The sequence below is a fragment of the Syngnathus floridae genome, chromosome 17 (genome assembly GCF_059516105.1).
Source record: "Syngnathus floridae isolate MCC-2025c chromosome 17, RoL_Sflo_1.0, whole genome shotgun sequence".
Lineage (NCBI taxonomy): Eukaryota > Metazoa > Chordata > Actinopteri > Syngnathiformes > Syngnathidae > Syngnathus > Syngnathus floridae.
Window position 1 is genome coordinate 10283081 of NC_142429.1, and position 26308 is coordinate 10309388.

Here is a 26308-nt window from a genome sequence, read left to right on the forward strand (position 1 = left end):
CCTCAATTGACTCCTCTCCATCATCTTCAACGCTAATGCTTAATAGCAATTAGAAAGCTTTTCCGTTCTATTGCTCTGCATTATCTGCTGTTTAACAACGCTTGCTTTTATCAACTAACTGACCCATTAGAATTACAAAACATTTTGGTAAACAGCTGATCATACCATACACAGGAAGGTGTGTTTATATAAAAGCAAAGGAAACCATGAAGAGGGCGGAGATTCCAGGAAGCTCCCAATGCACGTTGGCTTGATGCTGATGGACATATTGGCATGGCCCACAGCAGCACAACAAAGAGAGGAAGGTGTTTTTTTTTCGTTTTTTTTTTTTTCACATGCTGCAATAGAGACAGGAAAAGGCCGGGCTGTATCGCTTCCGACTGTGTTATTTATCTCGTTGTTTTGTCCTGACCGTGTCCAGCTGCTGAGCAACAACACAAAAAAGGGCTATTTGGCAAACTCACAAATATAGATATTATTTGGAAGGCGTAAATGTCATGTTGCTTCATTCATGACCTCAAGTATCATCCACATGGCCAAACGGCACAAAAAAACAGCTTACAAGTCATTAGACACACCCTTCACATCAGACACACACATCTTTTCCTCAAGCGATTCTCAAATCAAGCTCTATTGGAGTGTTCTCATCCGACTAATCATTATGTGATTATTATGTTTCAAATGGAGAAGATTAGCATTTGCAGGTGCGGCTCACATCAACTCCCCGATGAGCAAACTGTGCCAACACAGCAAATCTGTCAAAGTGACGACGGGCAACATGTGAAGACGAATCATAATAAAGATAATTATGCTCAATGGCATTATGATGCATCTTCATGGTTGCCATAGTAACAGTTAACATGGTGGGAAAGGGAGTCAGCAGAGGGACAGCTTTCCTCTTGATGCTGTCCAGAGCAGGTTGTCCGGTTCCTGTCTATCGGATTATAAGTGCTTCATCTTTTTCCCCCGGTAGCATCCTTGAGTAAATAATGCATGTGTGTACTAAGGATATCGGACAGCGGTACCACTCGGCTGCACTCTCAGAAGTGCCTGTAGCGCACTTTCTTTCATTTTCATCCATTGGTGATTTGCATCTTTGGTAATATTCATCATTCTTTGGCCGTAGTACAACCTCGGGGTAGTTTATGATAATGAGATATAAAGATGGTGGCGCAGATGAAGAGCAATTGGTATGTTTATGTATCTAGACATATTTATCTTCCACATAAGCAGGAATCTTTTTTTAATGTCTCATCTTTTTAGTTTTCAGATTTGTACACATTTTATGACTGGTGGCTTCAGAAAGAGCCAGCTTTCTCCCTCTAGTGGTGGCACACCCTGAGAGAATACCAGCCCATTCCCAAAGGACCTGTTACCCATTAAAGTTAAAAATTCACAATTGTCAGGCTCACCATTCACAAGTAGCCCCCACCCATGTAAAAAAATACAAGTAGTACGAGGTGGCTGTAATTACAGTACCTACATGTGATACCTCATGTGGAAAGGTAAACAAACAACGGATACCTGGGGCACCTAAATAAACACCCTTCGGGCCTCTATATTCAAAGAAATACGATATTTAACAAATTAGACATCATCAAGAAATATTTTCTCGAGATATGAACATTAATTACCATAAAATCTGATATAAACATAATTGCAACCTTACACTTCTTCGACACACTAAATCAGCTGTAAATAAAAACAAACACTTGATACGAAGAGACTAGATTATTTTTTCAACACCTGTTCAGTGTTGTTAGTTTAATTTCTCAATGTGTGTAAGCCAACATCTTTACAAATATTCAATATTGGAATAACATCACAAGTAGTTTTACAAAGGCCTTCTTCACCGAGGCTGACAAACTAGGAGCTAAGACATCCTTTTTTTTTTTTTTACTAGTAAATTCAAGTACTACAAAATAAACTTCCCAGAGTTGTCAGAGCCCATGCATTATTGAATGTAAAGAATTCTTTGTACTGACCCAGTGCGCTCTTTAGTTCTAATGTGAAGGCATTTTAGCAATTTAAGCTGTCACCCTAAAGTGCAAATGAGCGCACATAAATATTAACAACTGAGCAGTGGTGTGATTCCAAAAGAACTCAGGAGAAAGGATAATAATTAAATTCCTTTTTACCTTTCAAGTGGAGACCAATTTTATCCATTGAACGGTGCCCTTCACGCAGCAAAATGGAATGACATTAGCATTTCATTAAATCCATCTCAACATTTGTTCCCTTTAAAACGGATTACTAGATTATTCCTATGCCCTTACATCAGATAAAATAAATGAGCAATTACCTTTTCTCAAATGGCTTAAGATAAAACACAAACCTGGCCTAAAGTGTTAGGCTTTGGCAAACTATCAATTAAAATAATAATACAAAAATAAAACAGCAAAATCACAATGCTATTTTCCCAGCAGGAAATTCCCTACCTGCATGCGGCACATTAAAAGCAAATAGTAAGAAATGCTTCATTGCTTAGAGCATTGGTGTGCATTTTTTTTTTTACAGTTCATACATATTGATGACTAACTGGTTGGCTACAGGGCTCGTCCCTGTGCGTGCAGCCATCAAAAATTTTTCAGCCGAGGGAGGAAAAGAACAAAGGGAGGAAGAATGGCGGGTGAGTACCGTTTTTGACTATAAATGTAGCACAAGGCAATTCATGCATACAAATACAGGACATTATGCAGACATACTAGCAAGTCTTCTGGTGACACAAATATCATTTAAGAGGCACAGCGAATCCTGACGCCGACTGTAAAATACTTCAAGTAAACGGTGATGCTGTTTTACAGTGTCCGCTGGCGTAATTTCAACGGAAAATGATTCACACGGAACAAAAGCCAAAGCGGGTCGTTTGGCCTGAGTCTGCATGGAAAGTGCTACAGTAAAAAGCTTGATTAAGAATGCAAAATTTAAACATGGAGGGGGGGGGGGAGTGGTTCAAGGTCAGTCGGTTCTCTGCACAGGCTTCGTCATCCTCCCCTGCTGGGATTCTGCGAAAAGGAAGTCATGCGGTGAAAAGATGTTCACCGAATAATTGTCATCTTGAATTGAAAGTGGTCACCAACAGATTGTCCGGTTAAAATCGGATGTCGAGAAAAAACCGCATTCATATTAGATCAGCCCTTCCCCCTCCTCACCAATCACAGCAGCAGAAAAAAGAGCACGACGACCCCTCAGGACCTCGGAATTTGCCGGAGCAAGGTGTGTCGGTGCACTCAGCGATGAATGCTTGAAGATCAGTGATGCGAACCTGCTCTTGCGTTTGGGCCTGATTATAAACAAACAAATCCACCAATGTCACATTCGTCTTTGATTTTGAAAGCTATTCTCCTGACTGTACCATAATGGTGTCGTAGGCTCCGGTGATGAGCGCGATGAAGAGTGACAGCACCATGTAGATGAAGAGGGAGATGAAGGTGTAAAGGTAGACCTGGCTGAAGATCCACACCAGCGTGCCGGTTTGCTCCATCTCGGCGAACGTCACAAACATGTCGTCGCCGTTGATCAGGGAAAAGAGGCACTCGGATACCATGGGCAGGGAGCGGAACTGCTCATGGAGGGGGAAGTTCAGAAAATCAGTCAAAGCAATTTCGGTGGTGCTAGTTCGTGCAGACAACAGAGAATGGGAAATGAAATTGGTTTCCGTGGTCATCAAACAGTTGCTTAGCTAAGTGTATCTTTAGCCCTAACTCTTGAAAAAAAAATCATACGAAAAAATAATAAGTAAAAAAAACAATCATGAAAATAAACCCAAGAAAAACAAAAGCGCTCTGTTCTAAGCTTAACACCTGCAAGCTGACAAGTTGGTAACATGATATGCACCTATCCATCAATTTTCTATGACGTTGGTTTGTCCTCTTTAGACTCACGGGTAACAGGAGCCTACCCCGGAAGACTGTGTAAACCTGGAAAGACTAGTGTGCTTCGAGCCGGAATGTGTACGCTACCTTGGTATGATACGGCCCCAGGACGATCCATCCGCAGAAGCAGTATCCCAAATATATAGCAGCTGCACAGCAACAGAAGCGGATGACATTGGGGAACGCCGCTCGGAGAGTCACAATCAAGATCTGGGTGGAAAAACAGAACGGCAGGAAATAATAAGATTCCTTCGGAGAGACAAAACAAAATGTATGATTTGTGTGCGAAAGTCTTACGTTGTATTTCTGAAAGAAGCTGAGATAGCGGATGACTCCTACCCACACTAAAAGTGTGGACGTTCCCAGCAGGATTGCACATGAGTCATATGATGACAAATTCTGCATCAAAATAGCCATAATTCATTCACTTATTCATAAAAACAGGTCACATTCTCAATCTAATGTATTACCTTGGATTCAATTCCAATTTTAATGAAGCTGCCGATGATTGTAAACATGTCACTGACAATAAGGAGAATATACCAGCCGTTGATGAACTCCATTCGGTCTCCGCAGCTCACACCACGGCCAAGTCTGGTCTGGAAAAACTGTGCGTATTCCTAAAAAGATGCATTTTTAATTTTACAGTAGCCTGCAAAATTTGTTTCAACTTTTCAATATTTGCTACAAACATCACACAAAATTCTTTGCCAGTTAAACTATGAAAAGCAATTAAATGAGCCTGGATGTGTTTAATACAAAACGCACAATACACTAAAAAAAGTTTGCAATGCATCTTTCTGTCTTCATTTCACAAAGGTGTCTTGACTCTTGACAATGATACGCCTCACGTGTGTCCTTGACCTGTTTGAATGTTGTAACGAGGTGTTTCAAAAGAAACCAAACACTACCGGTGTTGTCTTACACGGCCTCCTATTGTTTTGGGTATCATCAATATTTCAGAATATTGCAGCATTCCCTATGAAATAATATGGTTTTAACGACTTCCTTTAAAGCCTCTTCGGAGCACTTCTCGATAAGTAATATTGAGATTAAATTGGTTAATGCAATTAATGGATGATAATGGCAAATGTTTCACGTCTATGCAGGTGTGTAACAGCGCCACCCATTGGCCAGCAGCAAAACAGCACTAATAGGGTTTTGATGCAAATTATTTTGCTCATAACAAAACTAATTCTTGGTGTCCATGAATTTCCAAGTAAGTGTTTTGGTTCCTTACGTGTTGCAGAAGAACACCTCTGAGGATGGAGCGTCCACACAGCAACAGAGAAAGCAGACAAACGAGAGCAACCAACACGTCGAAGAACACTCGCGCGTAGTTCTCCGCTAGGTGAGGGGAGAAATAATGGACGATTGAGGAGAATGAAGATCAATAAAGTTAGGCTTCCTCTGCTTGCAGTCTACTCACCATGTCCGGAAACATTAGGATCCTTGCATTCCTTTATGGAGGCTCGGTTCTGTAAACTGATCTTAACTTTGCCACTGTGAGCTCGGTTATCCATGAGGATCTATAATAGCACATAAAACAACCATTTAATTTCAATGAATACAGAAATACAATATCTGATTCAATGATAACATTTTATTAGAAAGGAGATGAAGAGCTCACCGTGATCGCAAAGGTGTAGCAGTTTGGTATTTCATTGTTTATGATGGTCTGAATGTTGATAGCCTTCAGCTGGAAGTCCACCGTGACATTGATCAGTCTGGAGATAATGTGAAAGTCGATTAGAAACAGTGTAAAACCTTTTGGGTGATAAAAATCAGAGATATAAGTTAGAATTTAACTTGTAAAAATTGAGAGTGAAGTTTCTGTAGTCGCTTTTTCCAGGGGCAAAACCAAAAGCCGGCGGATCGATTCCGATGCAGTCTGAATAAAGGAAGTAGTAGTCTTAGAGGAACCAAATAATGTCACATGTGGAAATACTAAAAGCACACAGATGAATCACATGCCTCACTTTTCCACTTCCTTCAAAGCGCAGAATATGGAAAAAAATATTTTGAGTGCGATTCACAGGATTTGTCATGCAATCATAAACTACTTTGCTAGTTAAGCAGAATGAATATTGACTCAAATGTTGACATGCAACACAAAGTCAAAAAAATAGATGGATAAATAAGTAAATGCATGAATAAATTAATAAATGATCCTACCGGTGATAACATGAGGATCGATGTCAAAAGTGTCATTGACTGGGACGATGGCGCCCCTCCTGTAATACCTCTGGCAGAGTGAGAGTGCACTTCCATTGAAGCCGACACCTTCTACATAAGCGTACTGTCCCAGTGAGATCTGAGGCAGAGCTAGATACTAGATACAAGGGAAATGCACCGTTTAGATTTCAGGAAAACGTTCAGTTAAAATAAAATCCTCAAAATCAGATCACTAGTCTCTATTGTACAGTTAAGAACAATCAAAACGTTATTGTGAGCAAGATTAGGTTATCATTTTTTGGGGCAACTTTTTATGCTACCTGCTCAATGGCAAAGGTGATGTGGCTGTGCAGTTCTTTCTGCGTGTGAACGGCCTGTGGAGTGTTGTCCTGGTAATTCTTCAGGAAGAGATGTTTGAATGTGGCTGTGTTTTCTTCTTTAAAGGTCACAACCATTTGGTTGCTTAGCCCAAACAGCACCAACTGAGAGGAAGAGAGAAAAGGGAAATACTCAACAAAGGATCAAACTTAAAGTGGAAGTCAACCCAAAAGTTTAATATATATATTGTAAGTGGCCCCACTAGTCTAAACAAACCATCCTAACTAATATTGTTTTTGCAGAATATAAGTTATGTAGCAAAATTAACTTGTTTTTATCCATCATAGGTGGCGGCCATTTTGGCACTTACCGTCGACTTAAAATGACATCACAGTTGCCAAGTCTTGGGTCACAACCAATCACGGCTCAGTTTCAGAAACGATGAGCTGTAATTGGTTGAGATCTGGCAACTGTGAGGTCATTTTCAGTCGACAGCAAGTGGCAAAATGGCCGCACCCGGATTTTGGGCAATTGTAAAAGATCAAATGAAAACAAAAAAGTGTAAATTCTTGCTTACCTGCACTGTAACAATGATGATTTTGAGCAGCTGCAGTCCTAGCTTGAATGGTTTGCGTCCCTTGGCATGATATTTATCACAAGGGCTCATGAAGAAATATTTAAGCTTCCTCCTCAGGGCTTCTTCCTCCTCTTCATCGTGATGCTGATGCAGATCAGAGCTCATTTGTCCATCCCCAAGAAGGTTCTGCGACCCATAGCTAAGACCCTTGGAAGAGAGTAGCCTGTCATTCTCTGCAATAGAAGAGAAAGAAACGACAGAATATGAATGAAATTGAGTCTGATTTTATCTTTTGGTATTCATAATCTTTGTATGCTGCAGGATTTTTCAAATGGCTGTGACCCGGTTAATTGTATTGTATGATATGTAAAATAAAGTAAATATGCTGCATTTCCCATAATGTAAAATAGGTACCTCAGCTCAATAAAGGTTAAGAAACACATTGGCGTGGTGACATCATCAGTTCAAAAGGGACTTTTAAAACTCCAGACAATGTTATCAGATGAAATCAATTCCATTTTGCTTGGGCTCTCGTTCTGGAGGAGCACATTAGCTCACCCAGAGACATGCACAACTGCACAGCTGACACCATTGAATTTTTGTTTGTTTTTTAAAGTGCAATCTATGAATTGACAGCAAAAAAATGCATCATTTACATTGTTCTGATGTCATTTTTTTAACCCTCACATGTTATATGTATATAATGAGCCATGTTACAATTAAGAGATTTGAAAATCACTTTTATGAGGGACTATTTCTGTTCTATTTCGTGGATAGTTTCTGCCTATAGTGTTTGTTACTCATTTGGAGTTAATGTACTGGATCCAATGCCAGTATTATGGTGTGGTTATGACTCATTAGTTTGGCCAGTCATGTCAGTCACGCCTTTGGAAAGTTCGTTCCGTTTCTGGCAATATTCTGGTTTGTTCTTGCTCCAGGGTTGTTCTGTATATGCTAATAGAATAAAAACAGTTTATTGTTAGATGCCAGCCATTGTTTTCACACATTTTTTTTTAATGATAATCAAATAATGTAGATTTCTGTAGAATTCTTTCATACTCGCAATAGACTGGACTTGAATAAATGCAAGAAAAACAGATCGATTTGTATTGCACCACATAATACCGAAATTGCTTAAAACTGAAACGAATGAATTCACCTGTGCAAATAATTAACTTCCCAATACATAACGACAAACATGTTGTCTATTATATTCTTATTATTTCAGAAAGCACAGCTATTTCTAATTGAATATAAGCAGAAGAGGACATTATTATCAACAAACCTGTGGAAAGCTCCTGAGTGCACCTCGGTGATGCCATGATGATGTTCGGGCGGTCACACGGGAGACAAAGAACTCGATATTACCTCAAAAACTTTGCCAGGACGGTGATCATTTTCATAATTTCTATTTTTCGGTTCACATTGATACATAATGAATACATCGCATCGCTGTGTACAGACAAGAGGCAGAGTAGAAAACAACACAGCTTCCTGGATGACACGTGACTTCGTCATGTGACATGACGTAATGTAAACGTTGACTCATTACATCGACTGTCAATTGCACATAGAAGAAATCAACTAAATATAATAATTTTCTATTATTAATAGTATGTAAATTATACTCAGTCATTATACCCGTCAATCATGATTATGAGATGATGAATAAAAATAATAATTCATAATAATTTCCAGAAAATTGCATCAATGAAATACCTCACATGACATTATTTATATAGACAAATACAATAATACAGTACATTATTGAAACAATCACAAGAGATGTCATCAGTGAGGTACAAATTGGAACTTTGCATGATGACTATAGACTTAGAAAATTGAACCAACTAAAAGCATCTTTTGTTTTGGATGTTGTCCATGCCTATCACAAGCCATTTTGCACATTGTAAATTTATGTGCGTTGGCGCATCGGGTAAAACCGTACAGCCATGGTTTATTAGCCTGTCAGGTAGAACTTGTCGAAACAGGACAAGCAGTGTGCACCATTAAGATGATTAATTCCCCACCCAAATATCCTACATCAGGGTGACAACTGCAGCTGCTTTCTACAAAGGTGTAGACATTGAGTCTCCGGCGTTCCATCTCAGTTATGAAATCAGAAGCTGGTAAATTTCCTGGTCCACTTCAACTCCCGTCTCGCATCGGCTTAGATGTGAAAGAGGCCGCAGTTTCTTATAACAAAGTAAAATAGGAATAAATCTTTAGGTTACTCCAAAATAAAGACCTGCAAGACCGTACAGAGTTAAACAAAACAAAACAAAGATTTAACTTCCCTGGTTTCTCCCGCTGTCCTTATCTGCCATCTAAAGCCTTGTCCCGGGTTATGACTGACTCATTAAACTTGATCATGAGTGTAGTGCCTTTGTGCCAGTGAGCCGTGACCTTGGCAGGGAAGCCGCTATGTGTGAGGATGGCCTCCACGATGCCTGCAGTAAAGGCGGCGCAGTTTAAGCTACTGTTCTCTTTGGGCACAGAGATGTAAGCATTGATGAGGGGCTCCTTTTCGATGATGTAGTAAGTCTTGTCATCGTCATTGGCTTGCTCCAGCTTGTCAGCCTCCTTCCCAAACAAAGACTTCCATACATTCACCTGCAATGAAAAGAGTATACGAATTAAATGCTTTAATTCACATTGTTTAAAGAGAGTAAAAGTCACAGTAGCAGCACATAACTGGAATTTTGGACTCAAATGTACCAACCTTGATGAAGAGTAGCATGTTGAGCACTTTTGTCTCCCTCTTGCCATTCTTCTCCCTCAGCACGAGGACATCCAGTATGCCAGCTCCAACACTTTGCCCCATGTCAGCCAGGCGTGTCTGCAGTTCCGAAACGGAGTACACCCGACTCTGACAGTACTGGACCATCTCGGAGAACAGCAATGCAAACGCACTGATGCTGACTTCGGTCTTTGGTCGGGTCAAAGGTCGCTCCAGGATGGTGGATTTCCCTCGAGTGAACCGGGTGTCCATTTTCTGTGAACCACAAATTTATGGTAAAGATTATGAGCTATGAATCTTCAACATCTAATGGAAATGTAAATTTAAATGCACACAGTTCAGAAAAAAAAGTCAGGGATGCTTTCGGTTCATTCTGAAAGTGCACATCAAATCAAAATATAATAAATGAAATTTTAGATTGGAAATCGAATACATTATTTGAGAACCTTTTCACGTGATCATAATGATCATGTTCATTACACGTCAGACTTTCCATAACAACGTGTTAACTGTGTTTTGTATTATTGTTGCATTGCAATAGCTCAGTCGAAGCTTACCAGCTGGGTGTTAGCTATCTAGCTAGCTGTCGTTTGTCCGAGATGAAAAGCAGTAACACCTTTTTCGGGAGTGGAACCACAAATGTCTATTATTTATTAATAATCCTCAGTCTGTAATAGTGGTGAAATTGAATAACTCAATGTATTTGGGGAGCAGTTTAAAAGACAAACTAACCGTATTGCTTTCTTCTTCGTTGGGCTTGTCTTGTGACATTTCTTCATGCGTTTATAAACAGCATACCGCCACCTACAGTTCCGGATGCAGACTGCAACATCAAAACAAATGTGATGTTCCTTGTGATAAAGCCAGAATAATTTTGCTGTTCACACTGTGTAGTTTAATCGTATTTTATTAAATTTAATGTGCCATAGCAAGTTATTGTAACATAACACGTTTTACAATAGAAGCCACTGTGCTGCTAAATGGATCAACAGACAGCGCACACTAAAGTAAAAAATAAAATAGGCAAATATATAAAATGTTACAATGCCTTCAGGAAATATTCAGGCTTCAATTCGTCTCGTTAAAGTTTACATACTTGATAACAAAACAACTTCTGGTACTGGCCACTAGGATTCGCTAAAAGACTACTTAAAGTCTCATATTACATTCATTGCGTTCCAGTATTTAGCGAAATTAATTATGATGTCAATATTCAAATCTGTAGACACCTGCTATTAGATTTGCAATGAGTAAAATACAAGCGAGTCATTTTGCAATAGCGGTAAAGCAAGCACAACCAATGCTACTGAAAATTAATAACATACAATTACAAAAATTTTGATTTTTCTGACCTTCAATATCAATTAAGTTTGTTAAATAATCCACTTCAGTATACAAACTACCATACTACACACATCAAAACACTATTATTACACATGATATTTTTATTTTAATAAAGGGGTAAATATAGGAAATACGCATCTATAACTAATTTTCGTGCATGGAAGGAACGAGAAAAACCTTTTCCAGTGAAAGTCAATAAACTTGCTGCTGGAGGGGCGACCCCAACTTCTTCTCGTCACCTCCCAGTTGATGTTACGTACGCGCCGCCACCACCACCGCCGTGGCGCGCCTGCAAATAATAACATGGAGTCCAGTGCCTGGTGGCTGCCAGGTAGCCATGCAAAACATCCCCGAAACACTTTCGAGTGACACTTCAATTCGTGCATGTTAGCAGCCAGAGGCTTGTAGCGTGCATCGTCTCCGGGGTTGTCAAGCTTCTTGCTCGGTCTTCAACTATGACGAGCGGCGCTTAGGCTGCGACTCCTTCCCCTGGATCAGCAAACCAGGCCGATATCAGTGAGTATTTTCCGGGTGAAATCGTAGCCGATGAATGTTTCCGATTTTAAAAAGCACCGTGCAATGCATCGTGGTTCTTGGATTGACCTGTCAACGACCGATCAACAACACCGGCCACGTACTTACTGGGGGCTAACGCAAGCCGCTGCACCTTTTGACGTCTGGGCTATTTTCTTACTGACTCTAAAGGGACAGAAAGGACGTGGGCCTGGGAATAAACGCCACACCTTTATGTAACCATTCGGCCACCCTGCCTCGTTTTTAAAAAAGCAGACGTGTTGTGAAAATGGGTCAGACAGGCCTATACAGCTGCTGCTTGGGGGGGGGGGGGGGGGGGGCAGCTAAAACATGAACATTCTGCAACGCTGCAATCGTTTGCATTGTCACACAAAGCTGCTTTGAACACACACCAACTGCACTTTTGTCATGCAAGTGAATGCAATCGGTGTTGAGCAATGTATGAAAGAGCAAACTGTAACTTAGCACCTTTTTTTTTTCCCCTTCCTCTTTGCAGAAGACAAGGAGGAGTGCACAATGTAGGCAGTTTGGTCAACAGTGGGACTCCATTCTGTTCTCTGGGGTGGGGGGACGATGGAACCTGAAGGGCAAACCCTGACCCCAGGGACCAGCTATGTGCCCCCACCTTTGAACTCTGCACAAAACCCTGTCACCTCAGCCTTTCTTAATTGCACCTTACAGCAGGTAAAAACTTCTTGTCAGTCTGCAACAATGACTGAATTGTCAAAAATGGCGCCCAGATAACAAGTGCGACAGAAATTTAATGGATGAATACGCCTCAGGTTCAAATTCTGCCCTGGCTACAAACCTGTTTCCATTTACAATAGTGGAAGATTATCAAAACAAGAAAGGTAGTCTTGGTGAATGCTTTTGATCAAGAGAATTGCTTGGATTATTTTTCCCCTGTCGGACCGCATATTTCTTGGTTGCTAGGCAGAACTTGTAAAGCACAATCATTTGTGCCCCAGTGTCCAGTCACACTTGTTGGGCTGGTTAAATAAAAAACTCAAGGCCTCTCTGCACAAATAACATGCTCACTTATACATATTAGTTTTGTTTTGTAATCCATCCATTTTGGATTCTGAATACAAAAAGAAAAACAATGCCAAATGATACTGTGACATTTTTTTTCTTTTATTCTTCCAACTAGTCCTCATGTTCTTCCGATGTGAGCGACAAACCAACGTCTGCTAAAGGCTCACAAGGTCACAATGGAGATGAGGGTCCAGAGAAGACCGAAGTCTCCGAGCACAGTGCAGACCCAGTGAAGAGATTTAAGTCCTCCGCTTTTCCTTCCTCTCCGAGCTGGGACTCCGACTCGGAGAAAGAAACACTTGAAGGTAACGCATGACTTTTCCATATCGTTGTAGTCAAGCCAAGCAAATCCAACCATTATCATTGTCGTTTTAAATGTGACTCAGTCTGCTCCTAGTCTAAAGTCTCTCATCTCAGTTCTCGCTCTCTTATAAGACAAATGTAGTTTTGACTGTTCTGTGGTTTGTGTGTGCTGTTATATGTCAGAGGAGGAGCTGCAGCATTTTTCTAACCCTCATGGTCTGGCTGCTCACAGCCCAGGATCTCCTTCCTCTGGATCCAGGTGAGGAAGGTGGTACTGTGGTGTACTATAACATACACAGAAGTCTTTTTTTTTTTTTCTTTTTTAATATACACAAAGATTTTGCAAAATGCATTCACTCTCAGTCATGATCTTGTATCGACTGAAAAGTTGGGATGGACCTCTTTGTAAATCATTTTAGTCAGTGGGGGTTCAGGTCTGGACTTTGGTTGCCAGTTCATGTGTGGAAAATGTCTCATCCTCCATAAACCACCATTTTACCATAATTATAGTTTGTGTCATTTCTAGTATAGTGGTTCACACACTTTTTTTAATAAAATATCTTTATACATTTATGCATACTATTTTTTTCTTTTGGGTGCTGTCCAGGGTCGATTGTGAGGATGACAAAGAACCTGGAGAACTGCAGCAATTGGAGCATGAGGCTAGTCTGTCTGTCTCTGGGCAGGAAAGTAAAGAAAGCACAAAAGGAGAAGAACCAAATCCATCTCAGCTTGGCCCAACACTCTGTAAGTACCCACATGGCTGAACGAAATCTGTTTATCACACTTCTCTTTTTTCCATTCATAACTTTTGCTTCACAGTACGAGGTAGCCGTGACTGTAACATATCTGAGGTCGGCCTCTGCGAAATAAAACCAAATGATGCTTGCCTGTCGGAGAAGGATACGGACGAAGGAAAGGAAGAGGGAAACCATCCTAAGGAGCTTGACGTGTACACCTTCACGGGAGAGTCTGACCTTGAGAGTCTCCCTCCTGCCTCCTGGCCTCACTCTACACACTTCCAAAGGTGCAGGAAGAAGGGAGTCCAACTCGGGGCCTTCACCGGAACCTTACTACAAACATCTCCACGAGGCGGGAGCCCTCAAAGATCAATAAATACCGAATTGGCAAAGGCGTCGCATTTTGATGATTTTGGGAATGAATTAGTAGAAGATCCAACCATGATCAGAGATGGAGAAGAAAAAGTAGATGAGCAGGGTACGGATATTTTCACCTGTGTGGAATGTAGCATATATTTCAACAAACAGGTCCATCTCAAGGAACACATGATCGAGCACCGTCAAACAGGTGAAGAAGCTTCCCGGTGTTATCAGTGTAGCGAATGCGGATGGGACTTACCTGATTCTCTCGCACTAGCCGATCACCAAAGGAGACACCAGGAATCCCGCGTCAAGATCACCACAGAAATCGACAAACTGAATGAACTTGAGAAGGCCAAAAAAAAAACTGACGTTAAAGTTGTAAAGCACGAAAGTCCGCTTCCTACTCCTGGCAAGGTGTCAGACACTTGTCCATACCAGGCTCCGATATCACCATCCGATGAGGGTCACGTGGCTCTTGAATCAAACACTCCTCAAAGTCCTACAGGTTCTTTTGGAACCACATTCCAGCCCCGGGCTGTTTTGTACCGCCGGCGTTTTGTTTGCACCCAATGTAACTTCAGCACAAGAACCTCCCAGGCACTTGCTAATCACACCAAGACACACATGAGAAAAAAATCTACTGTTGTTTTTAAGTCCAGCTCTTCTTCTGATTCCCCATCATGTTCATCTCCTCTGACAAAAAGACAGAGGAAACAGGTCCACTCTGGACCAGACTCCATTTGTAGGACACAGGTTGATTCTGAGTCTCTTGAGCATGTATTGGATTCCAACTGCTCTGACTCTTTATCCCCGCCCAACTCATGTCCAACCAAAGTCCATCAAGGACTCGAGGCCTCTGAGAATGATGTCACAGCAACCCTCAGATGTAATAAGAACAGGAGGTTCAGTAGGAGAGCAAAATTTGGGTCCAGACCAAATGAGGACGAAAGCCCAGAGATTGACCCTGAGAAGGTTGTCGTGAAAGAATCGGATCCAGGTGAGACTCCAAAAAGTCACCTGAAGAGACATTTTGAAAGTCTAAACTGTTTCTCTTTTTTTATGCAGACGAGAGTCCAGATCGACTACGTGTTTCAATTTCGCCCCAGATTAGTTTGAAGGAAAACGATGAGCAAGAGGAGGAGATTAGCGGAAATGTTTTTGTTTTTAAAAAAAGCAAGCACCTCATAGAAATCGACAGCGATGACGCCGACGTTGATGACGAACCCATGCGGCATTACCTGTCCGGGGACATCTTGGATGAAGTAGAAGATGACCTCGATGAGATGTCGGATGCTCTGAAAAATGTCGAGAGGAAATGCCCTTACTGCCCCGATCGATTCCATAACGGCATCGGCCTGGCCAATCATGTGAGGGGCCATCTGAACCGGGTTGGCGTCAGCTACAATGTGCGCCATTTTATATCTCCAGAGGAGGTCAATGCAATTGAGAAGCGATTTTCCTATCAGAAGAAAAAGAAAAAAGGTCAGCCACTTATTCGTGATTATTTTTTTTAAATGTTATTTCAGTGATTTAATACTGCTGGTAACAGGAAGTGGTTTCACTACTACTACTCCACTTCTTTTTTTTCTTCTCCACAGTGGCCAACTTTGATCCATCCACTTTCAGCGTGATGCACTGCGAGTTCTGCAGCGCCGGCTTTGACACTCGCGCCGGCCTGTCTAGCCATGCCCGGGCGCACCTCAGAGATTTTGGCATCACTAACTGGGATGTTACCATCTCACCCATCCACATCCTGAGAAAATTGTTCTCCAGCAGACCGGACCTTGTAATCCCCACAGCTCCCCCGCGGAGCTCTGTTCTGGAAGAGGATGAAGAAGAAGAGGAGGAGGAAGAGGATGGGATCATTGAGGTTAAGATGGAAGAGGAGACGAGCGAGAGGAGGATAGATGATGCTTCTCCTGTTTTTCTGTCATCTGGATCTCCTGAGAATTTGAATGAAGAGGATGGTGTACAAAAAGGTATTGTCTTTTTGTCAGTCCCAAAATATGCATGTTAGCGTAGCTGATGTCAACATCGGGTGAAAGTCGTCACACCTCATGTTCTAATTTCCGCAGTCCCTTTATCTTTGTTATTGGCCTCTTGGCAGCCAAGCTGAGTAGTTTTTTTTTTTTTTCCTCCAGTCTATTCATCAATTGTGAAAGGACAACCAGTTCTTGGTCATGTCACTTTTGTGCTATTTTTTCCCCCACTTGATGATGGCAGGGTTCAGTGGTTTCCATGGTGTCTAGTATTTTTTTTTTTCAGTTGAATTGAAATGATTAACCTTAGTCACACAAAAAAATGTCATATGAAAAGGTAGTCATTAAGTTTTTGTCATTTATTTGTGGGCCAAAAAGTCTTGTTGTCTGACATGTGTCATGGAAGGATTTTAATGAGGTCTGGATGAAGCTGTGGGAAATGTGACCTCAGAAGCACGCATGGGCTTCACCTGTCACTTTTAATGCTGAATCAAAACAGAGGTGTCTGACCCCGGGTGTCACCCTGCGCGCGCGCGCGTGTGACAAAAAGTGCACGAGGAGAGAGAGGGAGGCTGGAAGAAGTGTGGTGAGAAAGTCTCCCCGATGCCCGTAGATGTGGCACTCCTCTCGGTGCGTTCCGTTCATCCCAACCTCCGCCTCCTCTCGATTGGTCACGCCTTAGCTCAGCGGTGCATATGGGGGCAAAATGGCTGCTTCCACCTCCCCGCAGACCCAAACAATAGCGGAAAAACTGTCTGGCTCCGATGCGCTGCAGTCGCGGACCGGTGAGTAGCGCTCGGTGTCGACTCCGCGTGCTCTCGGTTCCCACGGCGGCGATGCACCCGCGCGTCTCGAGCCGCATCCCCGAGTCCCATTGTCGGGGTGGACAAGAGCCATTAAAAGTGTCAAAAAAATGCGCGTCCGTCTCGCAGGTAACGCGCACGTCAAAGCGCGTTAAGCAGATCACCACCGATGACTAAAATCGGGGTGTAGGTCGCATGATAATCGCTGATAGGTGGTTATTTGCAGTTCTACGAGTCGGTCTATTTCGATCATCCCTAAAATTACCTCCGGTTGCCCAATCTTCGCCATTTTACTTCGCTTTGATTTTCTTAAGAGGGATGTGCTGTGATTCCATTGCATGGGAAGCATCATGTATCTCGGATGCTAACTTCGTGCACTTATTTGAACCCAACTCACACCACGATCCCGATGGAACTTTATTTACGGGGGGGGTGGATTCCAAAAGTGGAGCGGAGAGGTGTACTATGCTCCATGCTGGAAGATAATGAGTTCATTGGCGCTGTTCGTCTGCACCCCCCGGAGGTGTCACATCGCTGCTCCATTACAGTCAAGAGATGAGGGGGGCCCGCCCACCAGACAAAAAGCTTTGTCTGTCTCCACGTCACTTTTGATTCACCCATTTGTCGCAGAAAACGCAAAACTGCAGCAGACTGCCTCCATTTGAGACATCAGCTTTTTTTTTTTTTGCACAGATTCTTCTTGTCATTTGAATATATAAATCAGCGTGGTGCTATTCTAAAGCCTGAGGTCATTTTCCTGCTGCCAAGGTTGTGCTTTGGTTTCTTCCCGCGGTGTCATGAGTGCACTTGACACACAAAGAGACCTTCTTGAATTAATGTATTGTCTTCGCTTTCAGATGATGACTTTTTATCTGGATTTATTCGGTCCCTATCGGGGCTTAAACACAACATCAGTCGAATAACATCTCATGTAGTTCTTATTCACTTTTATCATTTATTTAATAACAACAAAGACAACATGCAGCGGAAATAAAATCTGAGGTTGCCCCCCCTGAATGCAACTGGGATTATTTTCCTTCTCATTATTTCAAAGTTGGATTTCTAGAATGTGTTATATCGTAGGTGACGGTGAGGGTGAAGAAGAGGTTGAGCCCGAGCACCTGGCTGTCGATGGCCTCAGCTCCAGCCCGAAGAAAACACGCCTGCAGAGCGGAGATGAGGATTGCCTCTTTGCAGGAGAAGATGAAGACACCAAAGGTGGTAGAGAAATTTCTTTTTCATTTTTATAAAAGCTGCATTTGCCTTTGATATAATAATTAAAAAAATGTATAAATTGGTAAATAAAGTCAAAGGGGACCTTAATTTGTCTTGTAAATTTTCAATCAGAGATTATATTTAAAAAAAAAAAAAATTCCATACTACATCACTTTTTGGCACTCTTCCATCGGACGATTGACGCAACGACATGCCATTTTAAAAATTCTTTTCGGGAAACGAATCACTGTTCTGTTTAGTTTAGAGATAAGGTCATCTTTCAGCAGTTTACTGTTACTGCTACTTCGTCATAGTTAAATCCATTTGTAGTTTATACTTTGTCAAGGTCTTTTTTTTAAATCATGGTCAATTTCAAGTCTCATTAATTCTTTTAAATCATGCAGTGAAACAAAACGAAATGAGTTATTTGCTTCTTCTGTGGTGGTTCTACTGGTCCTTCATTTTTAGCATGAAATGAAACTGGATTAACAGTTTGTAAAAAAAAAAAAAAAAACATCTTGCTTGTCTATTTGGGGCTTTTGCTGTTTTACGGTTTGCATTCTCCAGGTGGTCAAACTGGAAATGTTTTGATTGCTTGACGTGTAAAATATGTTCGAGTGACACCTCGGTAAATCTTTCCTCATTCATTGTTCTAGCATACCCAACAAAAGCTATAACATTTCATAATTCATGGAATTTCCCCTTTTTTTTCTTCTTCCAGTTCATGACTTGAAGTGTGACTTGTGCGGCGCTCAATTTGAGAACAGTCGCGAGATGTCCAACCATGCTAGCTCACACCTGCAAGAATCCATCGACCTCCTCCACCACCAAACCTCCAAGGACAGCCAGATGAACTCACTTGACCTGGATCCCCATTCAACCAAGAGTTCCTCTCTGTTCGACTCGGAGAACCCGGAGGACGGAGAAGACTCGGACGAGAAACCCATAGCCCTTTCCGTTTTAACCAAAGCAGTTAAAGCGATGTCATCCCCTTCCCGTTCAACACCTACTCCTTCTCCTGGTGGCTCTCCGATTTTAGCTCACGGGAGTTCTCCAACTTCAGTTGTGAGGAAAGTCCCTATTTCCTCTTTACTGCCGGTTTCTTCCCCTTTACGCTTGACGGAGCACAAAACGGGCGGGATGAAAACCTTGACGTCTAACCTCTTAACATCTGCCACCGTCTCACCATCCAAACCAATCTGGGCTCCGCATGAAAACGACGCTCCTCTCAACCTCAGTAAGTGTCTTGACTGTCCTTCATATGTTGTTTCTTTTTCGGCATTGGATTAAAAATATCGTTGTAAATACGCAGCCCTCGAAATGGAGCCGAGCAAAGACATCGTTTGTCAGCTGTGCGGTGCCTGGTTTGAGACTCGCAAAGGTTTGTCCAGCCATGCCCGGGCTCACCTGCGGCACTTCGGGGTGGAGTACTCGGAATCCAAAGGTTCTCCGATCGCCCTCCTCAATCAGCTCATGGACTCGGATGACTTCAAGCACAAAGCCGGTGAATTCCAGCTTGACACTGAATCCCGGAGTATTCCTAGCACGCTGTCCTCCCCAAAGAAGGCAATGCTCCCTTCCTCCTCTCCATCCCTACTGTATAAGGTGACAACAGCCGGAGGCGGGTCGACCTCCAAAGCTACCTCTCCCTCATCCTTCGGCCCGCCTGCCAAGCGTCTCAAATCATCTTCCATGCAGGTCTTCCGCCTCAGCACTGGCGAGATCATGAGTCTCCCACAGAGTGAGTTTAATATCATTGGATTAATCGACAATATAAAACGATGCGATTTTCAATTTCCTTTTCTAATTGACCAGGTGAACCTACAAAGGAAATAGGCTGTGAGTTCTGCGGGGAATATTTCGAGAACCGTAAGGGACTGTCCAGCCACGCTCGCTCCCACTTACGCCAAATGGGGATCACCGAGTGGTCGGTCAACGGTTCCCCGATCGACACGCTGATGGAAATCATCTCCAAACGTGGCTTACCTTGCGCCCGTCCTTTAAAATCTCACAAAACTCCCCCTCCGTCCTCTCCCGGCCCTCCTCGTTCCCCTCTCTCCACCTGTTCCTCACCATCTGCCGTCCTTGGACGACTACCCTTCACGTCTTCCTCCAGTCCTTCCCGGCAATCGGGTTCAAAGTTGAATTCAACTCCAGCCATGTCATCAAGCGGACTGATCCTCAAGCTGAAGCCTGAACCGGTGCAGCTTGAGGTCACATCTCCTGAAGCCATGGGGAGTAGTGGAGGTCCTTCTGGAGATAATCTCCACTCCAGCTGGCGCATCTCTGACAGTGCTTTCCCTCTCAACTTGGGTAAGTTTGATCATCTACGAGAATACTCGTCATTGATGACGCAGGATCTGTCTCTCTCACCACAGCTATGTCTCGTGAGGTGGAACCTACAAGAGATATTCGCTGCGAGTTCTGCGGGGAGTATTTCGAGAACCGAAAAGGTCTCTCGAGCCACGCTCGGTCCCATCTACGCCAAATGGGCATTACGGAGTGGACGGTCAACGGATCCCCCATTGACACCTTAAGGGTGATTATGCACAAGAGAGGGTTAAATGTGTCTCCTCAATCCGAGGGAGAGAAGAAGGATGGTGCCAAAAGTCCCTCATGGGCCAACGCAACCAAAAGTTCCGGGGGTTTGTTTATCTCTGGCTACCAGTCGTCCAAGTTCTATAAATCCCCTCTGAGCATGTCATCGTCTGGGTCGAGGTTTTCCAAGCAAGGTCTGAGCGCCACGGGGCCGTTAGATACCTTACCGAAGATTGTCAGGATCTCCCCGCTAGGAAAACAATCCGAAGAATCCGAGGCTATGGATACTTCTCATCAAAACAAGACCTTCTCACCACTGCCGCACGACTTCCCTTTGAAAAAAAAAGCCTCCCCTGACAAGTATGTCCGGAAGGGTACGTGAGATTTATTTTTTGAAAAACTCCTTGTGATGGTTCTTCTTGTCAATGAGCTGTTCTTCTCCTTGTCTTGTATCATCAGACCCAAGCTGTGAGCTGTGCGGCTTCTACTTTGAAAACCGTAAAGCGCTGGCGAGTCACGCACGAGCCCACCTCAGGCAGTTCGGGGTGACCGAATGGTGTGTTAATGGATCCCCCATCGAGACACTGAGCGCATGGATTCACAGCAGGCCCCAGAAGGTTCTGGAAATGCATCGGAGCTACATGCAGAGTAACCGCCCATCTTCCAAGAGGGTAAGACCAAAGCTTCTAGACTTTATTAAAAGCATCTATTGCAAGTTCTGGAAAAAATAAAAAAAGTAGACAAATGATAAAACGAAGCTGCTCAGATCCGAACCCACAGAAGTGCTCATCTGACGAACGCTCTCGGCTCTCTGTTTCTAAATAGGCGTCGAACGCTTGGAGATCTAACATGCCTCAGCTGCTGCTTTGACAGGCTTTGTGTGTCTTGGAACACATCAGCTTTAATGTAGATTGAGTGTCTTTACATCTCGCAAACATCACTGAGGAGACAGATGCCAGCACAAGTGAGCTATTGACTCCAGAGTTACCATGGCAACCAGGCTGCCTTGCAGCTTATGTTTCATCTTCACATAAATTATAGTTTGCTGTTGATTTTTTTTGGGGGGGGGAGGTTTTTCTTCCCTCTTCAATTATTTTTTGGCGCATTTGCGTCACTGTCACACCTTTTGCCCAAACTGTGATGTGCATACAGAATCGGAGAAGTCATTGTGCAGCGAATAGATTGAAGTCAGTATTTCACATATAACCGATAAAAATAGAATTTTACTGTCGCTGTCACAAGAACAATGAAAACTCAATTTAATAAATAAAATGAGCAGGTAGATGAATATCCATCAAAAGTTTTCGAACACCCCAGCTCAATTATGTCGCGTTGTAATCTGAAATGAAAGCAAATCATTGAATAATTAAAAAATACAGATAATCCATATTTATGACAATTGCTATTCAGAAGGTATCGGTGGTCCATCGACTGCCTCCTTTCGATGTGCCATTGCAGCTGCTCCACTCAGCCCCTCCCAGATGACTAAGCCGTTCACTCTCTAAGATTGAGTCTGTCCAGAAAGAAAAATCATTTGTAAGCATAGGAGGAGCTCTTTGTTTGCTATGATGACAGACAGGTAGAGTCTCAGCATCACTGCAGATGTCAGGTTATCATTTTCTTCCTCTCTTCCCTCTGCGTCAACCAGTTATTGGGGATGCAAATTCGATAAAAAGCCATACTTTGAATTTATAATGGAACAAAACCAACTTTTCTCCCTCTCTTGCAGAAGAGCAGCTCGCCTCTCCCTGCATCAACAGCTTCAGATCATACCTTCCCCTTCTCCCAGAAGGCCTCCTCTTCATCCTCTTCATCCTCCTCCCAATGGTCTTCTGCTCTGGCCGTGAACCTGGTGCGTCCGCTAAGCCGTGAGCTAGGCCGGGGCTCCTGCAAGGCTTCAGAGAACGAAGCGGGTCCCAACTTTCGGGCTCCTCACATCAGCAGCGGTCCCAGCCCGTCGCGGCTTGTCAGTAGCCTTCCGCTTCAAGCACAGGTGGCTCGTAGTGAACTCAACGTTCGCCTACCCAGAGGTAAAAAAAAAAAATTGTTTTATTTCGATTGTATGAGTCTTTTAACATGAATCACACAATTAGCCTCCTTTTATTTTTAGGATCTTTTTTTTTTTACAAGTCTATATATAGCAACACAGCATCCTGCACTCAGATATTTAAAATACAGCCTCTACTTTAATATAGAAATTAAATTAAATTAAATTAAATAATAAAATAAAATTAAATTAAATTTAAAAAAATAAAATAAAAAATAATGACCGATTTATTAATTAGCATCCCCTCCTCACAGTTTTTGAACGTCGGCCCCTGAAGCACCCATCCTGCGTGGAGGGAACTGAGAGGGACAGCGGCCCCGCCAAGCCCCCACGCACAAGCACAGTTCCTGCTTTAGTGCCAAAGCCGCCTGCCTACCCTCTGGTCAAACTGGTGGGCAAGTTCTACACCCTCAAGTGCCGGTGAGTGGAGAACTTATCACTAAAATTCTAAACATCCACAATTTGTGGGGGGGAAATAATTAATTGGTCCCAGGTCACTTATATCCTTGCACTCTGTCAGATTCTGCGAGGTGGAGTTCCACGGTCCGCTTTCGGTGCAAGAGGACTGGATCCGGCATCTCCAGCAACACATCCTCAAGATGAACTACAGCCAGCCTGTTAAATCCAAAGCAGACTGCGCTGAAGTTACGGCCGACGAGCCGGCCCCAGTCAGCCGGGCTTCGGCCGCCAGCACCTCCTCAACGACCTCCATCACCCCCACCCTGACTCGCTCCATCGCTTCCAACTCGCCTGAGCCTCCAGCAGAACTTGCCACTAACCAGATAGTCAAGATCTCCGAGGAATCGCTCCCCCCGGCTCCTCTCCCCCTCCCTGCCCAGGTGGTGTAAGCTCATCTCTCTTTCTTCTTTTCTTCCTTTCCTGCCTTTTGACTTTCTTGTAGTCCATCTGTCGCTCTCCTTTCAACATTTGGCCAAGGCCAAAGAGCCCTTCTGAGCCCCAAGCACCTTTTGAAGCAGCTTTTTAGACTGTTACAAAAAAAATCTCGTTACCATGGGAACGTAACTCTCCTGGCTTAAGGGCGATTGCAGCCAAGGTTACACGGAGAGATGAACTATTGTTATGCCTTGTTTTTAATGAATGTCCAGGTGTTGACGTGGACCATCGCTGTACCCCCACCCACCCATTTATCGGGTGGCCAAAGGGTTTATTGCCCCCTCATTGGTCTCAACCCAAAGGTCATGACTGAAACTAAAAGAGATTTCTTAATCCAGTCTTGCGATGGAGACTTTAAACACACTTTGCGTTAAAAAAAAAAATGGCACTTTTGACATCGACACTGAGCACTTATGAAAATAATTTGATCGGGGTGAAATTTTAATTCATGTATCTTCTGTAAAGGAGTAAGAAGTGGAAGCACACCCAAAAAGGGAAATTAATTTAATATTTACCCCAAATGATACATTTTGCTTGAATGTAGCATAAAGCACTTGTTCGTACCTTTGTTTTTATAGACACACATTTAATCAATCAAAACGTTTTACCCCCCATGTTATACCACTGCTGCTGTGCAGATTTTTAAAAATCATCCCTCTTTAGATTTTGGGGGGGCTTAAAAAAAAGGATATTCATGGTTTCACGTTTTTAAAGTTAAGCTTCCATTTCCGGTGTTACCATCTTCTTCCTGCCTTTTTATTTTATTTTTTAATATAACCCAAATAATTATTTATTTATTATGCGCCTGAATGTGGTAAGCTAGCTCATTATAGAAACTTAAATAGAACTTTTGGATTGTTTGGTAAATTGTGCACTTTTACACTAGTGCGATGTATGTGTACTTAACTGACCGGCCACAATATTAGGTACAGTCCACTTCCACAATCAATTAGGGTTAAAAAAAATAATCAAAAATAATCTTTGACACAGTTATATTGGCTTTCTATAGATCACATTTATAATATTGTTGCCGGTCAGTACATACATATATACAAACAGATTTTAACTCCTTCACTGCCATTGACGGCTATAGACGTCCATTTTAACTGGCAGTGAATGAGTTAAAAAAAAAAAAAGACAGAAGTAAAACTGTTAGGACATCTTTGTGACTTAAAATGTGTCCTACTGATTGTATGACGTAGGATCAGTATATGCATTGGGGTGTGCCAAAGAGTCTGTTTACTTCCTTGTCTTGCCTCTGTAAAAGCTGTTTACATTGGACCTGATGATGGAGGAAGCATTCAAGTTCCCCGAGGCTCCTCACTGAATAATGGACTGAACAAGGGGTGACCCCGCATCCTACTACTTCTTTCTTTATTTGAAGGACGCAGTGAGACACCATGGGATTCATGTTAACAGGAGACAATTCCAGACATGAACACAAAGCAAACTTCATTCCAAGACTCTGGTGGACTCTCACAATCCAAACAGAAAAATCGTCCGACGTTTCTTCAGAGTGTTCGCAAAAGAGTTAGAAAAGTAGGCTGACACTTCAAAAAGTTTGTTCCAGTGTTTTGCCCAATGTATAACATGACTGTTTGCTTCAAACGTTCCCCTTCCCTGTGTACGGAACATAGATACACACTATATAACTTCATGTACTTAAGAAGCTGTTGACACTACTAGTGGAGCTGTTAGCAGTTCTACGCTGAACAAAAATAGCAATGTAACATTTTGGTTTTTGCTTCCATTTTTTTTTTTAGGATCTGACGTCAAAGATGGATTTCTATGTATACACAAAACGGCCATTTCTCTTTAAGTATTGGTCACTAATGAAAACCAGTGAGATTTTTTGATTTAAACAGATTTTTTTTAGAGTAATGGGCCATTTTGAATACATAGAAAAAGTCTTGGATCTCAGAACTTAAAAAAAAAAAAAGCAAATCTAAAATGTTATGTTTGGTTTTTATTTTTTTTGTTCACTATATTAGCCAAGTAGTTGAAAAAAAAATAATAATAAGTGATCTTAGTTCCTTTATTGTGATTTGATTTTAACCTCTGATTCTATGTATTTTATTTCTATGTGTATTTTCTGTACTTGCAGTCCTGCAAAGTGAATATTAGAACATTTCTAAATTTTTAACCTGTTAGTCGCAGAAACTTTTGGTGCTGGTGGAAATGTTGCAAGGAAACTGTGTGATTGGGGGTAAGGAAAACATTTTTATTTTTATTTTACAGTGGATCAAAGCAGCCACAGAAGCTTTTAAATGGGACTACTTTGCACTCTTGCGTCACTGTATGAGCCTTAGTGTTCCCCTTAAAAAAAAAAAAAAAGGTGTGTGTTTGTGTGTGAGAGCGTGTGTGCAAACAGACAAAAGATATGACAGTGACAGCAGAAGACAAAAAGATGTTTGACAGAGAAAACAATTGTTCTGTACAGTTTTAGGTGACTCAACTCCAGAACAAAACAATAAATGTGATTTCCGTTTCAGACAATGAATTTTTCACTTTTCCATAGCACATCCTAACTTTGGTTTCTGTTGGACGCCAGGGGGCGACATATTATTGTATTTTCAATGGTAATTGCAAATTCAGGAATATTATACACCAGGTTTATTTCTTAGAAAAGGTAGACTAATGCCAACTGCCAAGAATACTTCAAAATATTCACAATTTTTAAATTATTTTTGTAATTTAAATAGAGATCTTGTTTTTGCAGGCATTAGGTTATGCACAATATAAAAAGTCTACACACCCCTGTCCAAATGCCAGATTGTGCTAGAGACGCTTTAAAAATAAGGCTGCCAATGTAACATATGTATGACTAA

General features: G+C 42.2%; 3 protein-coding genes across 6 annotated transcripts; 1 reads left to right on the top strand and 2 right to left on the bottom strand.

Moving 5' to 3' along the window:
• Positions 1–1727: 1727 nt before the first annotated feature.
• Positions 1728–8380, bottom strand: mcoln1b (mucolipin TRP cation channel 1b). 2 transcript variants are annotated; one of them, XM_088357547.1, is made up of 13 exons: positions 8231–8380; positions 6946–7178; positions 6371–6532; positions 6051–6207; positions 5685–5766; positions 5506–5602; positions 5305–5404; positions 5116–5222; positions 4346–4495; positions 3963–4274; positions 3356–3562; positions 3153–3283; positions 1728–3005 (listed from the first exon to the last, which is right to left on the bottom strand). In XM_088357547.1, coding segments are annotated over exons 1-13 (1776 nt in total). In that variant the 5' UTR covers positions 8268–8380; the 3' UTR covers positions 1728–3004. The 2 variants fall into 2 exon arrangements, with proteins under 2 accessions (XP_088213673.1, XP_088213674.1); XM_088357548.1 differs by lacking the exon at positions 1728–3005 and having other exon boundaries at positions 3149–3283; positions 3963–4085; positions 4173–4274.
• trappc5 (trafficking protein particle complex subunit 5) lies at positions 8339–10514 on the bottom strand. Of its 3 annotated transcripts, XM_088357551.1 has the most exons (4): positions 10418–10466; positions 10243–10301; positions 9668–9940; positions 8339–9558 (listed from the first exon to the last, which is right to left on the bottom strand). In XM_088357551.1, exons 3-4 carry the CDS (start codon positions 9935–9937, stop codon positions 9262–9264), a joined length of 567 nt encoding a protein of 188 aa, XP_088213677.1. In that variant the 5' UTR covers positions 9938–9940; positions 10243–10301; positions 10418–10466; the 3' UTR covers positions 8339–9261. The 3 variants fall into 3 exon arrangements, with proteins under 3 accessions (XP_088213677.1, XP_088213675.1, XP_088213676.1); XM_088357549.1 differs by lacking the exon at positions 10243–10301 and having other exon boundaries at positions 10418–10514; XM_088357550.1 differs by having other exon boundaries at positions 10243–10452.
• A 755-nt stretch (positions 10515–11269) lies between these two features.
• wizb (WIZ zinc finger b) lies at positions 11270–25976 on the top strand. Its single transcript, XM_088357546.1, has 17 exons — positions 11270–11545; positions 12060–12247; positions 12714–12903; positions 13085–13160; positions 13509–13648; positions 13724–15001; positions 15070–15486; positions 15603–15983; positions 17870–18004; positions 18723–19238; positions 19314–19742; positions 19817–20314; positions 20380–20913; positions 20999–21210; positions 22269–22569; positions 22841–23006; positions 23107–25976. The coding sequence occupies exons 2-17, from the start codon at positions 12137–12139 to the stop codon at positions 23432–23434; spliced, it is 5712 nt and encodes a 1903-aa protein (XP_088213672.1). The 5' UTR covers positions 11270–11545; positions 12060–12136; the 3' UTR covers positions 23435–25976.
• Positions 25977–26308: the final 332 nt, after the last annotated feature.

Coding starts and splice junctions, on each gene's coding strand:
- mcoln1b (XM_088357547.1), bottom strand. CDS start 8,267: ATGGCATCACCGAGGTGCACTCAGGAGCTTTCCACAG. Junction 4,275..4,345: donor AAATTGGAATTGAATCCAAG/GTAATACATTAG, acceptor ATTTTGATGCAG/AATTTGTCATCATATGACTC. Junction 3,284..3,355: donor GAGCCTACGACACCATTATG/GTACAGTCAGGA, acceptor GTTTATAATCAG/GCCCAAACGCAAGAGCAGGT.
- trappc5 (XM_088357549.1), bottom strand. CDS start 10,456: ATGTCACAAGACAAGCCCAACGAAGAAGAAAGCAATACG. Junction 9,941..10,417: donor ACGAAGAAGAAAGCAATACG/GTTAGTTTGTCT, acceptor TGTGGTTCACAG/AAAATGGACACCCGGTTCAC. Junction 9,559..9,667: donor ACATGCTACTCTTCATCAAG/GTTGGTACATTT, acceptor TTTTCATTGCAG/GTGAATGTATGGAAGTCTTT.
- wizb (XM_088357546.1), top strand. CDS start 12,137: ATGGAACCTGAAGGGCAAACCCTGACCCCAGGGACCAGCTATGTGCCC. Junction 15,487..15,602: donor TCAGAAGAAAAAGAAAAAAG/GTCAGCCACTTA, acceptor TCTTCTCCACAG/TGGCCAACTTTGATCCATCC. Junction 19,239..19,313: donor CGACGCTCCTCTCAACCTCA/GTAAGTGTCTTG, acceptor GTAAATACGCAG/CCCTCGAAATGGAGCCGAGC.